This window comes from Salvelinus alpinus, chromosome 20 (genome assembly GCF_045679555.1).
Source record: "Salvelinus alpinus chromosome 20, SLU_Salpinus.1, whole genome shotgun sequence".
Lineage (NCBI taxonomy): Eukaryota > Metazoa > Chordata > Actinopteri > Salmoniformes > Salmonidae > Salvelinus > Salvelinus alpinus.
In genome coordinates this window covers 15043686-15057157 of record NC_092105.1, presented here as the reverse complement: position 1 = coordinate 15057157, position 13472 = coordinate 15043686, and the positions used below count along the sequence as shown (strand labels likewise).

The window sequence follows — 13472 nt, the reverse complement described above, 5'->3', positions numbered from 1 at the left end:
GGTGAGACAGACTACAAGAGAAGGGAGGGAGGGTGGATGAGACAGAGGTGAGACAGGTGGTTATTATCATACTCTTCTTACCGGTCTCATCCTTGTGTGTGGGGTTGATTTGGGATTGGTTGTGTGTGTAATTTCGATAGCAGACACTACTGCCCAATGATAGCCTGTGGACGAGGTTAGATGTGTATGTAACTGTGTATACAGCTGTTCTGTAAGCCACGTTGGTAACACCTCACCCCTCTCACTCAATCTTCTGCATTGTTCCCAAGGCAAGGACAGGCTCACAGGCAAGATTTGGCCTGCTCCTCTGCTCCTCCTATCCGCTCTACCTCCTCCTATCCGCTCTACCTCCTACCCGCTCTACCCCCTCCTTTTCAAGTCTAACCGTGTCCAGGCCTGTTGGAGAATCCTGTTAGGCAGCTTTAGTGCATGCAAGCAGGGGCACATTCATTATATTACAATGGTTCTGATGCTACACAGATGCTTGTGTGGCAGTAGTCTGTCTTTTCTCTCCAGTGACTGTGAGAAGAGACTAATGGGACAGTAAAGCGTCTTGTACTAGAAATGAGTGGCACTGTGCTAAAACATCCATATACTCGGCGGTGCATTAAGAAATGAGCCTGTGGTGGATAGTTTAATATCTTGTCTTTTTAAAAAAACAGCATTTATGAAATACAGTGGGCTATATCTGAAGATCTAAATCTTTCCAGCGTTAATGGGATCTTTTTATGTGGTGTAAACGTGTGGCTCCGCTTCTTGTGAGTTATACGGTCCTGTGTGGCAGAGCTTCATCAGTGAATTGCCCTCTCATTAAAGAATAATGTCGAAGACGATATGCGAAAGGAAATGTGTGATCCCAAGTGTCTTTCCCCCTGTGGGCCGGGGTATTTTACCATTTATCGAGATGTCTGTCTCTAGAACACTCCAGTGTTTTGACTGACTGACTGCCTGCCAGCCAGCCAGCCAGCCCTATGTTTAACCACCGGCCATTAGCTAAGTTTCACACAGCAAGGGTTTAGCAGTTGTCTGTCTCGCTCTCTGTCGCTCTCGCACTCTTTCACCATGAATATGTAATCAGGCCATTACTATGCAACGTGCATTTTTAAACAACGACTACCTCCTCACAGTAGAATAGTGTTACTATACTATTTACCTGCAGGTCAGGACTTCAACAGAAGGGAGACTGTGATTGATTGAGTCAGGCACTTGTTTATTGCTCCTCCAGGTTTAGATTCAGAGGTGTTGAGAGAGCCCAGGTCTACAAGATGTAATGCATCAAAAGTAGACTGTTTTTTTTAGTATTTCACTTTTTTTTTTAAATGATAACATTTGGAGACGAGGTTGACTATTGTAGAACATTAGTGTTATTGTGTGAATTACTTCTCTTCCTCTTCGCGATCATCTCCGTATCATGTTTACAAGGCGGCGCTTCCGTTATTTATTTGCCGGTTGTTTCCCAGCAGCATTGGTTGAGCTCCGGCAGAACGTTCTAAACATAGACGCTGAATTGGGATGTTTCATTCCACTGGCATGTGGGACCAGAGAATTTCATTAGGCTGTTATGGGAAGGCTTGATGGAACAACACTGATAGACTGAGCACACCTGACCGGCTCTCATAAATATAGTCATTTAATATGGTGTTGTGTTCATAAATATAGACTTTTAATATGGTGGTGTGTTCATAAATATAGTCATTTAATATGGTGGTGTGTTCATAAATATAGACATTTAATATGGTGGTGTGTTCATAAATATAGACTTTTAATATGGTGGTGTGTTCATAAATATAGACATTTAATATGGTGGTGTGTTCATAAATATAGACTTTTAATATGGTGGTGTGTTCATAAATATAGACTTTTAATATGGTGGTGTGTTCATAAATATAGACTTTTAATATGGTGGTGTGTTCATAAATATAGACTTTTAATATGGTGGTGTGTTCATAAATATAGACTTTTAATATGGTGGTGTGTTCATAAATATAGACTTTTAATATGGTGGTGTGTTCATAAATATAGACTTTTAATATGGTGGTGTGTTCATAAATATAGACTTTTAATATGGTGGTGTGTTCATAAATATAGACTTTTAATATGGTGGTGTGTTCATAAATATAGTCTTTTAATATGGTGGTCTGTTCATAAATATAGACTTTTAATATGGTGGTCTGTTCATAAATATAGACTTTTAATATGGTGGTGTGTTCATAAATATAGACATTTAATATGGTGGTGTGTTCATAAATATAGACTTTTAATATGGTGGTGTGTTCATAAATATAGACTTTTAATATGGTGGTGTGTTCATAAATATAGACTTTTAATATGGTGGTGTGTTCATAAATATAGACTTTTAATATGGTGTTCACCTCATGCACTCAGTCACACACAAACACTCCCCAACACGCAGGCAGTCAGTCACACACACAGAAACACTCCCCAACACGCAGGCAGGCAGTCACACACACAGAAACACTCCCCAACACGCAGGCAGTCAGTCACACACACAGAAACACTCCCCAACACGCAGGCAGGCAGTCACACACACAGAAACACTCCCCAACACGCAGGCAGGCAGTCACACACACAGAAACACTCCCCAACACGCAGGCAGGCAGTCACACACACAGAAACACTCCCCAACACGCAGGCAGGCAGTCACACACACAGAAACACTCCCCAACACGCAGGCAGGCAGTCACACACACAGAAACACTCCCCAACACGCAGGCAGGCAGTCACACACACACAGAAACACTCCCCAACACGCAGGCAGGCAGTCACACACACAGAAACACTCCCCAACACGCAGGCAGGCAGTCACACACACAGAAACACTCCCCAACACGCAGGCAGGCAGTCACACACACAGAAACACTCCCCAACACGCAGGCAGGCAGTCACACACACAGAAACACTCCCCAACACGCAGGCAGGCAGTCACACACACAGAAACACTCCCCAACACGCAGGCAGGCAGTCACACACTTAGAAACACTCCCCAACACGCAGGCAGGCAGTCACACACACAGAAACACTCCCCAACACGCAGGCAGGCAGTCACACACACAGAAACACTCCCCAACACGCAGGCAGGCAGTCACACACACAGAAACACTCCCCAACACGCAGGCAGGCAGTCACACACACAGAAACACTCCCCAGCACGCAGGCAGGCAGTCACACACACAGAAACACTCCCCAACACGCAGGCAGGCAGTCACACACACAGAAACACTCCTCAACACGCAGGCAGTCAGTCACACACACAGAAACACTCCCCAACACGCAGGCAGGCAGTCACACACACAGAAACACTCCCCAACACGCAGGCAGGCAGTCACACACACAGAAACACTCCCCAACACGCAGGCAGGCAGTCACACACACAGAAACACTCCCCAACACGCAGGCAGGCAGTCACACACACAGAAACACTCCCCAACACGCAGGCAGGCAGTCACACACACAGAAACACTCCCCAACACGCAGGCAGGCAGTCACACACACAGAAACACTCCCCAACACGCAGGCAGGCAGTCACACACACAGAAACACTCCCCAACACGCAGGCAGGCAGTCACACACACAGAAACACTCCCCAACACGCAGGCAGGCAGTCACACACACAGAAACACTCCCCAACACGCAGGCAGGCAGTCACACACACAGAAACACTCCCCAACACGCAGGCAGTCAGTCACACACACACACAGAAACACTCCCCAACACGCAGGCAGTCAGTCACACACACACACAGAAACACTCCCCAACACGCAGGCAGGCAGTCACACACACAGAAACACTCCCCAACACGCAGGCAGGCAGTCACACACACAGAAACACTCCCCAACACGCAGGCAGTCAGTCACACACACAGAAACACTCCCCAACACGCAGGCAGGCAGTCACACACACAGAAACACTCCCCAACACACAGGCAGGCAGTCACACACACATAAACACTCCCCAACACGCAGGCAGGCAGTCACACACACAGAAACACTCCTCAACACGCAGGCAGGCAGTCACACACACAGAAACACTCCCCAACACGCAGGCAGTCACACACACAGAAACACTCCCCAACACGCAGGCAGTCAGGCGCGCATACAATACATGTCTGAATGTACGGATACATGCACACCCTTCCATGTACGTTCAGCTGTAAAGTAGTGTGTGACTGTTCACCTGATTCCTGTCCTGCATGGTGAACTGGAGCATGCATACTCCCTGTCTCTCTCACACTAATGTGCTGGGCTGTGTGTGTGTATAGCCAGCACTCTCTTGTTAAAACCATCTAGTCTGTCAGAAAGACTGTCAGGGTTGCACGGCCAAACTGAAGGTGCCACAACATCGATGTTTTACTGCTTGACTTCAGGAGTTTCATTCAGTGACAGTCAGCGGTTTAATTAACCAATAAGGCCCGAGGGGGTGTGGTATATGGCCAAAATACAATGGCTAAGGACTGTTCATATGCACAATGCAACATGGAGTGCCTGGACACAGCCCTTGGTATATTGGCCATATCCCACAAACCCCCGAAGTGCCTTATTGCTATTATAAACTGGTTACCAACGTAATTAGAGCAGTAAAAATAAATGTTTTGTCATACCTGTGGGATATCCAGCTGTCAGCCAATCAGCATTCAGGGCTCAAACCACCCAGTTTATAAAAAGCATTATCCCGTAAGTCAGTATCTGTGAGCTCCAATCTCAGCTTCTGAGTTAGATCTCTGCTCTCTTTCTCTCTGAAGGGAGTACATTTTTTCCTTTATGTGAAAAACACCAATGGGCCCAGGAGTTTAACTGGCTTCACATACATCTGCCATGTTTCCGCCATCTGATCTCAGATCTGGCTGACGGGTGTTTCAGGATCCAGATTATCAGGTGCTTCCTGTTAGAGGTCAACCACAGTTTAATGAAAGCCTAACCACACTGGCTTGGTTTCAATAAGGAGTTCTCTTATGACTGCTGTTTGATATATGTGGTTTTTAGTTCATCACTGTTGCACAGTCTATCTTATTTTATAGTTGGATGGTGTTGTAGTGATATCTGATGGCATAATTACGGTGTGTTGTAGTGATATCTGATGGCATAATTACGGTGTGTAAAATGGAGGCAGGGTTGCATTAGTGTGATTATATGTATTAGGATGCTTTCCTGCTTTTTTTCCCCCTCACACATTTACCTCATTTGCGTAATTGTTAAATCATAGATTTTTTTTTGGGGGGGGGCTACCATGCAGACAATGTCTCTTCATCTTAGGTCTAATTTGAGGTTGATGTGTAACTTACTCTCTTCTCTCTCTTTCCAGGGGGACTCCATGAAAGATGACGGAGGAGGTGACAGTTGTAGCCAAGTGGGACTACACGGCCCAGCAGGACCAGGAACTTGACATCCGGAAGAATGATCGGCTTACTCTGCTGGACGACAGCAAGACGTGGTGGAGGGTGAGGAACGCCTCAAACCAGACCGGCTATGTCCCCTCCAACTATGTAGAGCGCAAGAACAGCCTGGTGAAGAAGGCCTCTCTGGTCAAGAACCTCAAAGACACACTGGGTAAGAGGGTTGGGGCTGGGTTTATCAGCCACCGATAACCGATAACTGTTGGTGACAGTGGTGGTAGTTTGTCAGTGTGTTGTTGGTGGTAGTTTCTGTGTGTTGTTGGTGGTAGTTTCTGTGTGTTGGTGGTGGTAGTTTGTCAGTGTGTTGGTGGTGGTAGTTTGTCAGTGTGTTGGTGGTGGTAGTTTCTGTGTGTTGGTGGTGGTAGTTTCTGTGTGTTGGTGGTGGTAGTTTGTCAGTGTGTTGTTGGTGGTAGTTTGTCAGTGTGTTGTTGGTGGTAGTTTGTCAGTGTGTTGTTGGTGGTAGTTTCTGTGTGTTGGTGGTGGTAGTTTGTCAGTGTGTTGTTGGTGGTAGTTTCAGTGTGTTGTTGGTGGTAGTTTCTGTGTGTTGTTGGTGGTAGTTTGTCAGTGTGTTGGTGGTGGTAGTTTCTGTGTGTTGGTGGTGGTAGTGTCTGTGTGTTGGTGGTGGTAGTTTGTCAGTGTGTTGTTGGTGGTAGTTTCTGTGTGGTGGTAGTTTCTGTGTGTTGGTGGTGGTAGTTTCTGTGTGTTGTTGGTGGTAGTTTCTGTGTGTTGGTGGTGGTAGTTTCTGTGTGTTGGTGGTGGTAGTTTCTGTGTGTTGGTGGTGGTAGTTTCTGTGTGTTGGTGGTGGTAGTTTCTGTGTGTTGGTGGTGGTAGTTTCTGTGTGTTGGTGGTGGTAGTTTGTCAGTGTGTTGGTGGTGGTAGTTTGTCAGTGTGTTGGTGGTGGTAGTTTGTCAGTGTGTTGGTGGTGGTAGTTTGTCAGTGTGTTGGTGGTGGTAGTTTCTGTGTGTTGGTGGTGGTAGTTTCTGTGTGTTGGTGGTGGTAGTTTGTCAGTGTGTTGTTGGTGGTAGTTTCTGTGTGTTGTTGGTGGTAGTTTCTGTGTGTTGTTGGTGGTAGTTTCTGTGTGTTGTTGGTGGTAGTTTCTGTGTGTTGTTGGTGGTAGTTTGTCAGTGTGTTGTTGGTGGTAGTTTGTCAGTGTGTTGGTGGTGGTAGTTTGTCAGTGTGTTGGTGGTGGTAGTTTGTCAGTGTGTTGTTGGTGGTAGTTTCTGTGTGTTGTTGGTGGTAGTTTCTGTGTGTTGGTGGTGGTAGTTTGTCAGTGTGTTGGTGGTGGTAGTTTCTGTGTGTTGGTGGTGGTAGTTTGTCAGTGTGTTGGTGGTGGTAGTTTCTGTGTGTTGGTGGTGGTAGTTTCTGTGTGTTGGTGGTGGTAGTTTCTGTGTGTTGGTGGTGGTAGTTTCTGTGTGTTGGTGGTGGTAGCTGAAGGGTTATCGGTGGCGGCGGGGTTATCGGTGGCGGCGGCAGGGTTATCAGTATGTTGGCGGTGGCAGGCGTGGTAGTTTATCAGCAGTAAAAAAGAGGAGCATTCTCTCGACTTCCTCCTCCTCTATTTTGTCAATCCCCTCTACACATCCGCTAGAAATGGATGAGCTCATTATTAACCCTTCTCCTGAATTGTATGTGTGTCCCACTCTGGTACTGGGGCTGGATGTAAGCCTCTGTCTTACTTTACAGAGCAGCTATCCACCAGCATCTCAGGGACAGTGTTCAGCTGGCCATCTCTGAGTCGCCACAGCTTGGTGTCTGTATGTCCTCACAGTGTTCAGCTGGCCATCTCTCTGAGTCGCCACAGCTTGGTGTCTGTATGTCCTCACAGTGTTCAGCTGGCCATCTCTGAGTCGCCACAGCTTGAAGTCTGTTTATCCTCACATTAATTATACAAGCACTCAGTCACGTGTGACCTGTGAGTGTAAAGGTCGAGCACCTGTCCCAGGTTTGTCAGCATTCCTCTTCACAGGTTTCCGGTTAGAAAGATTCCTAGTTTAGAGTTAAGGGTTCAGGATAATGCGTGTAACGTCATGAAAACTGCTCCACACACTACAGGATTATGGAAGATTAAATCTTATCTAAGATGTTTACTAAACATCCATGGATGATCAAACGTGAGCCTGTCTCTGGGCTGGTGGAGACTGAAGAGACGCTGGCATGTTCTGTCTCTCGCCATCTCCTTACTCCCTTTCTCCCTTTTTTATACTTTCTCATATACTCATATACATTTTGCTGAACTGTGAACTCTTGCGTGCACCAGAGAGAGAGACATTAGGAGTTGAGCACACAGGGGCATTAGTATGGAGTTGGTCCCCCCCCCCTTTTGTTGCTGTAACAGCCTCCACGCTTCTCGGAAGGCTTTCACTAGATGTTGGAACATTGCTGCGGGACTTGCTGCCATTCAGCCACGAGCATTAGTGAGGTCGGGCACCGATGTTGTGCGATTAACCCTGGATCGCAGTCGGCGTTCCAATTCTTCCCAAAGGTGTTTGATGGAGTTGAGGTCAGGGCTCTGTGCAGGCCGGTCAAGTTCTTCCACACATCTCAACAAACCATTTCTGTATGGAGCTTGCTTTGTGTGCTGGGGAATTGTCATGCTGAAACCGGAATGGGCCTTCTCCAAACTTTTGCCACAAAGTTGGAAGCACAGAATCGTCCAGAATGGCACTGTAGCGTTAACTAAGGGGCCTAGACCTTTACAGTTGGCACTATGCATTGGGGCAGGAGGTGTTCTCCAGACATCAACCAAATCATCACTCCAGAGAATGCGTTTCCACTGCTCCAGAGTCCAATGGCGGTGATCGTTACACCACTCCAGCTGACGCTTGGCATTGCACATGGTGATCTTAGGCTTGTGTGCAGCTGCTCGGCCTTGGAAACCCATTTCATGAAGCTCCAGATGAACAGTTCTTGTGCTGACGTTGCTTCCAGAGGCAGTTTGGAACTCAGTAGTGAGTGTTGCATCCAAGGACAGACGATTTTTACGTGCTACGCGCTTCAACACTCGTTCTATGAGCTTGTGTGGCCTACCACTTAGTGGCTGACCCGTTGTTGCTCCTAGACGTTTCCACGTCACAATAACAGCACTTACAGTTGACCGGGGCAGCTCTAGCAGGGCAGAAATTTGACGAACTGACTTGTTTGAAAGTTGGCATCCTATGACGGTGCCACATTGAAAGTCACTGAGCTCTTCAGTAAGGCCATTCTACTGCCAATGTTTGTCTATGGAGATTGCATGGCTGTGTGCTCGATTTCATACCGGTCACCAATGGGTGTGACTGAAATAGACGAATCCACTCATTTTGAAGGGGTGTTTACATACTTTTGTGCATATATAGTGTACGTCTTCTCTGCTGGTGGGAGAGCGAGAGAGAAGTTTAGATGGAGAGAGACGCACACAGACATACAGAGAAGGGGAGAGAGAGGGAGAAATAGTGGCGAGAGGGAGGGCGGAGAAGGCTATGCGAGGGGATGGGTAGTCTGTTTCAGACACACATATTCCCCTCTGCCCCGAGGGACGGCTCCATCAGACTGTGGGCCAACACTGCACAGCCTGTCACTTGTACTCGCCAGCACTGAGTCAGGACTGTGTGTGCGTGGGGAGTGCTCACGATGTGCACAGATCTGGCTTCTTTCTCTTGCCATGAATCTCAAAATATTTCTAGCAGTAAGAAAACGAATTCTAGAGGCACTGAACCAACACTCATCAACAATCATTCTCACCTTCTCTGCTATCCCCTACACACTGTTATTCTGACACCAATGTGAGTGTATCCATAATTAAAGGGATGTCTCTATATGCCCATTAAAGAGATGTGGCTGAGTCATTGAAGTCCTGTCTGCAGGCCAGTAAACCAGCTTCAGAGTGAGGTCTCTAACAAAGCAATACACTTCCCCACCCACCAACCATCAGGGCTTGACGCGCTAGCCTGATGGTGTTGCAGCCTGTGGTGAAACCAAGAAACGACTAACTATCCGCGTCTGTTATTGAATTTTACATTATGGCCAGGTTCTACTTCAACCCCTAGCATTTCAATATTTTGTATTTCATCATAAATCAATGTTTGGATGGTGAGGGTTCGGCAGTAACTTCTAATGTGTCTTATTTTGTGTGTGTGCACATGCATGCCGGCCCGCCTAGTAAAGTCAGCACTAAGTTATGGTTCCTCTTTTTCCAGTCAGGACTGCATGTTTCGCTGTGTCCTGGGTTGCTCTTCCTGAAGGGAGAAGCCCAGTAGCATTGACACAAAATGGCTGTGCAGGGGGCAACCATCTCCCCACTGACCCAAAAATGGCAATGCTCACTCATCCATTGACAGCTACTGCAGGCCAATAAAGGGCAAATGTCTCCACACTGAGCCAAAATGGCTCCCTCACTCTTTTTTTCTTGTCTTTTCTTTTTTTAACTTAATACCCATTTTTCTCCAATTGGCTTCACTCTCTGACAGATTTAGGGTGTACAGTACACACTGTCGTCGTGCATGTCTGCCCATAATGTTTGTGAAAACATAACTCGCTGGATGTTTGTACTGAGCGCATACAGTAGCACTGTGTGTTAATAGCACTATGCTTTTACTGTAGCAATGTTTGAAATATTTGACAGGCCACAACCTTACAATGGGGAAGGGAAATATATATATATATATATATATATATACACTGCTCAAAAAAATAAAGGGAACACTTAAACAACACAATGTAACTCCAAGTCAATCACACTTCTGTGAAATCAAACTGTCCACTTAGGAAGCAACACTGATTGACAATACATTTCACATGCTGTTGTGCAAATGGAATAGACAAAGGGTGGAAATTATAGGCAATTAGCAAGACACCCCCAAAAAAGGAGTGATTCTGCAGGTGGTGACCACAGACCACTTCTCAGTTCCTATGCTTCCTGGCTGATGTTTTGGTCACTTTTGAATGCTGGCGGTGCTCTCACTCTAGTGGTAGCATGAGACGGAGTCTACAACCCACACAAGTGGCTCAGGTAGTGCAGTTCATCCAGGATGGCACATCAATGCGAGCTGTGGTAAAAAGGTTTGCTGTGTCTGTCAGCGTGTCCAGAGCATGGAGGCGCTACCAGGAGACAGGCGAGTACATCAGGAGACGTGGAGGAGGCCGTAGGAGGGCAACAACCCAGCAGCAGGACCGCTACCTCCGCCTTTGTGCAAGGAGGTGCACTGCCAGCGCCCTGCAAAATGACCTCCAGCAGGCCACAAATGTGCATGTGTGTGCTCAAACGGTCAGAAACAGACTCCATGAGGGTGGTATGAGGGCCCGACGTCCACAGGTGGGGGTTGTGCTTACAGCCCAACACCGTGCAGGACGTTTGGCATTTGCCAGAGAACACCAAGATTGGCAAATTCGCCACTGGCGCCCTGTGCTCTTCACAGATGATAGCAGGTTCACACTGAGCACATGAGCACATGTGACAGACGTGACAGAGTCTGGAGACGCCGTGGAGAACGCTCTGCTGCCTGCAACATCCTCCAGCATGACCGGTTTGGCGATGGGTCAGTCATGGTGTGGGGTGGCATTTCTTTGTGGGGCCGCACAGCCCTCCATGTGCTCGCCAGAGGTAGCCTGACTGCCATTAGGTACCGAGATGAGATCCTCAGACCCCTTGTGAGACCATATGCTGACACATGCACATTTGTGGCCTGCTGGAGGTCATTTTGCAGGGCTCTGGCAGTGCACCTCCTTGCACAAAGGCGGAGGTAGCGGTCCTGCTGCTGGGTTGTTGCCCTCCTACGGCCTCCTCCACGTCTCCTGATGTACTGGCCTGTCTCCTGGTAGCGCCTCCATGCTCTGGACACTACGCTGACAGACACAGCAAACCTTTTTACCACAGCTCGCATTGATGTGCCATCCTGGATGAACTGCACTACCTGAGCCACTTGTGTGGGTTGTAGACTCCGTCTCATGCTACCACTAGAGTGAGAGCACCGCCAGCATTCAAAAGTGACCAAAACATCAGCCAGGAAGCATAGGAACTGAGAAGTGGTCTGTGGTCACCACCTGCAGAATCACCCCTTTTTTGGGGGTGTCTTGCTAATTGCCTATAATTTCCACCTTTTGTCTATTCCATTTGCACAACAGCATGTGAAATTTATTGTCAATCAGTGTTGCTTCCTAAGTGGACAGTTTGATTTCACAGAAGTGTGATTGACTTGGAGTTACATTGTGTTGTTTAAGTGTTCCCTTTATCTTTTTGAGCAGTGTATATATACTGCTCAAAAAAATAAAGGGAACACTAAAATAACACATCCTAGATCTGAATTAATGAAATATTCTTATTAAATACTTTTTTCTTTACATAGTTGAATGTGCAGACAACAAAATCACACAAATTATCAATGGAAATCAAATTTATCAACCCATGGAGGTCTGGATTTGGAGTCACACTCAAAATTAAAGTGGAAAACCACACTACAGGCTGATCCAACTTTGATGTAATGTCCTTAAAACAAGTCAAAATGAGGCTCAGTAGTGTGTGTGGCCTCCACGTGCCTGTATGACCTCCCTACAACGCCTGGGCATGCTCCTGATGAGGTGGCGGATGGTCTCCTGAGGGATCTCCTCCCATACCTGGACTAAAGCATCCGCCAACTCCTGGACAGTCTGTGGTGCAACGTGGCGTTGGTGGATGGAGCGAGACATGATGTGCTCTATTGGATTCAGGTCTGGGGAACGGGCGGGCCAGTCCATAGCATCAATGCCTTCCTCTTGCAGGAACTGCTGACACACTCCAGCCACATGAGGTCTAGCATTGTCTTGCATTAGGAGGAACACAGGGCCAACCGCACCGCAACCGTATGTCTTCCAATGGTGTGACTGCTGTCGGCATCCAAAGATCATACATACAACTTGAATAAACGCTTGGCAGTAAAGATGACAGCAGTGGTTTAGCCTACAGGTGATACTGCATGGCAGTGGAGGCTCCTCAGGAGGAAGAGGGCCATCCTCAGTGAATTTCATATAAATTGTGAAACAAAGTTATCATTTTTAGATAACTATACTAAATATATTCACGTCACCAAATTATTGATTAAAAGTTGTTTTTTTTGCAATGGTCTACAGTAGCCTCAGCAGCACTCTGTAGGGTAGCACCATGGTGTGGTCGGAAGACAGCTAGCTTCCGTCCTTCTCTGGGTATATTGACTTCAATACAAAACCTAAGAGGCTCATGGTTCTCACCCCCTTCCATAGACTTACACAGTAATTATGACAACTTCCGGAGGACGTCCTCCAACCTATCAGAGCTCTTGCTACATGAACTGACATGTTGTCCACTCAATCAAAGGATCAGAGAATGAATCTAGTACTGAAAGAAAAGCTACAGCTAGCAAGCACTGCAGTGCATAAAGTGTGGTTAGTAGTTAACTCGGAAAGACAATAGTTGAACAGTGAAAGGGAGAGAGCGAGAGACCCACAAAGAATAATTTGAAAACAAATTTGTTAAATTCCAATATCTATTGGGTGAAATACCAGTGTGCCTTCACAGCAGCAAAAACAAACCTGCTCCTACTGGCTTTTGCCAGATTCTGCCTTCACTCTCCTGAAGTTGCCGGTTATAGGCTGCATGAGGAGTCAGCAACCTTTCTCACCTGGAATGCTGGTTTATCTTAACATTTCTACCAATCTGCGTGGCATTTATGGTTTTCATAAGCACATTTCTGTCGAAGAGTTTCAATTAATTTGTCTTCCTATCTCAATCATTGTCATGTGGTTCATCAAAAATCTATCTAAATGATAAGGATACAAACCTAAAAAAGTAACTTCACTTCTATTGCCATTGCCAACTATGTAAAAATAGCCTACATAAAGCCAACAAATTAAAACATTGCGGCCTACAGGTAGAAAATACCCTGATAAAAATAAATATCATATTGGCTACGCATATACAATTTGAAACATTGTATAAAATATTCTGGGCCCTCAGAGTTTCCTGAGCTAGTGAGCTCGGGACAGACACAGCTGTAGGCTATTTGCGCAAGGGATAAGAGGTCATCAGGTAGGCCTGTTTTATGACATTTACACTGGATCAGAGCATGACATGTTT

The 13472-nt window shown here is 46.6% G+C and overlaps 1 protein-coding gene across 2 annotated transcripts in view; it reads left to right on the top strand.

Moving 5' to 3' along the window:
• The window catches only part of nck2a (NCK adaptor protein 2a), a 58620-nt gene that overhangs the window by 32436 nt on the left and 12712 nt on the right, over positions 1–13472 (top strand). For both annotated transcript variants that reach the window (XM_071354624.1, XM_071354625.1), the window contains exon 2: positions 5320–5564. In XM_071354624.1, the coding sequence (XP_071210725.1) occupies positions 5336–5564 (229 nt within the window). In that variant the 5' untranslated portion in view covers positions 5320–5335. The remainder of the gene's footprint in view (positions 1–5319; positions 5565–13472) is intronic.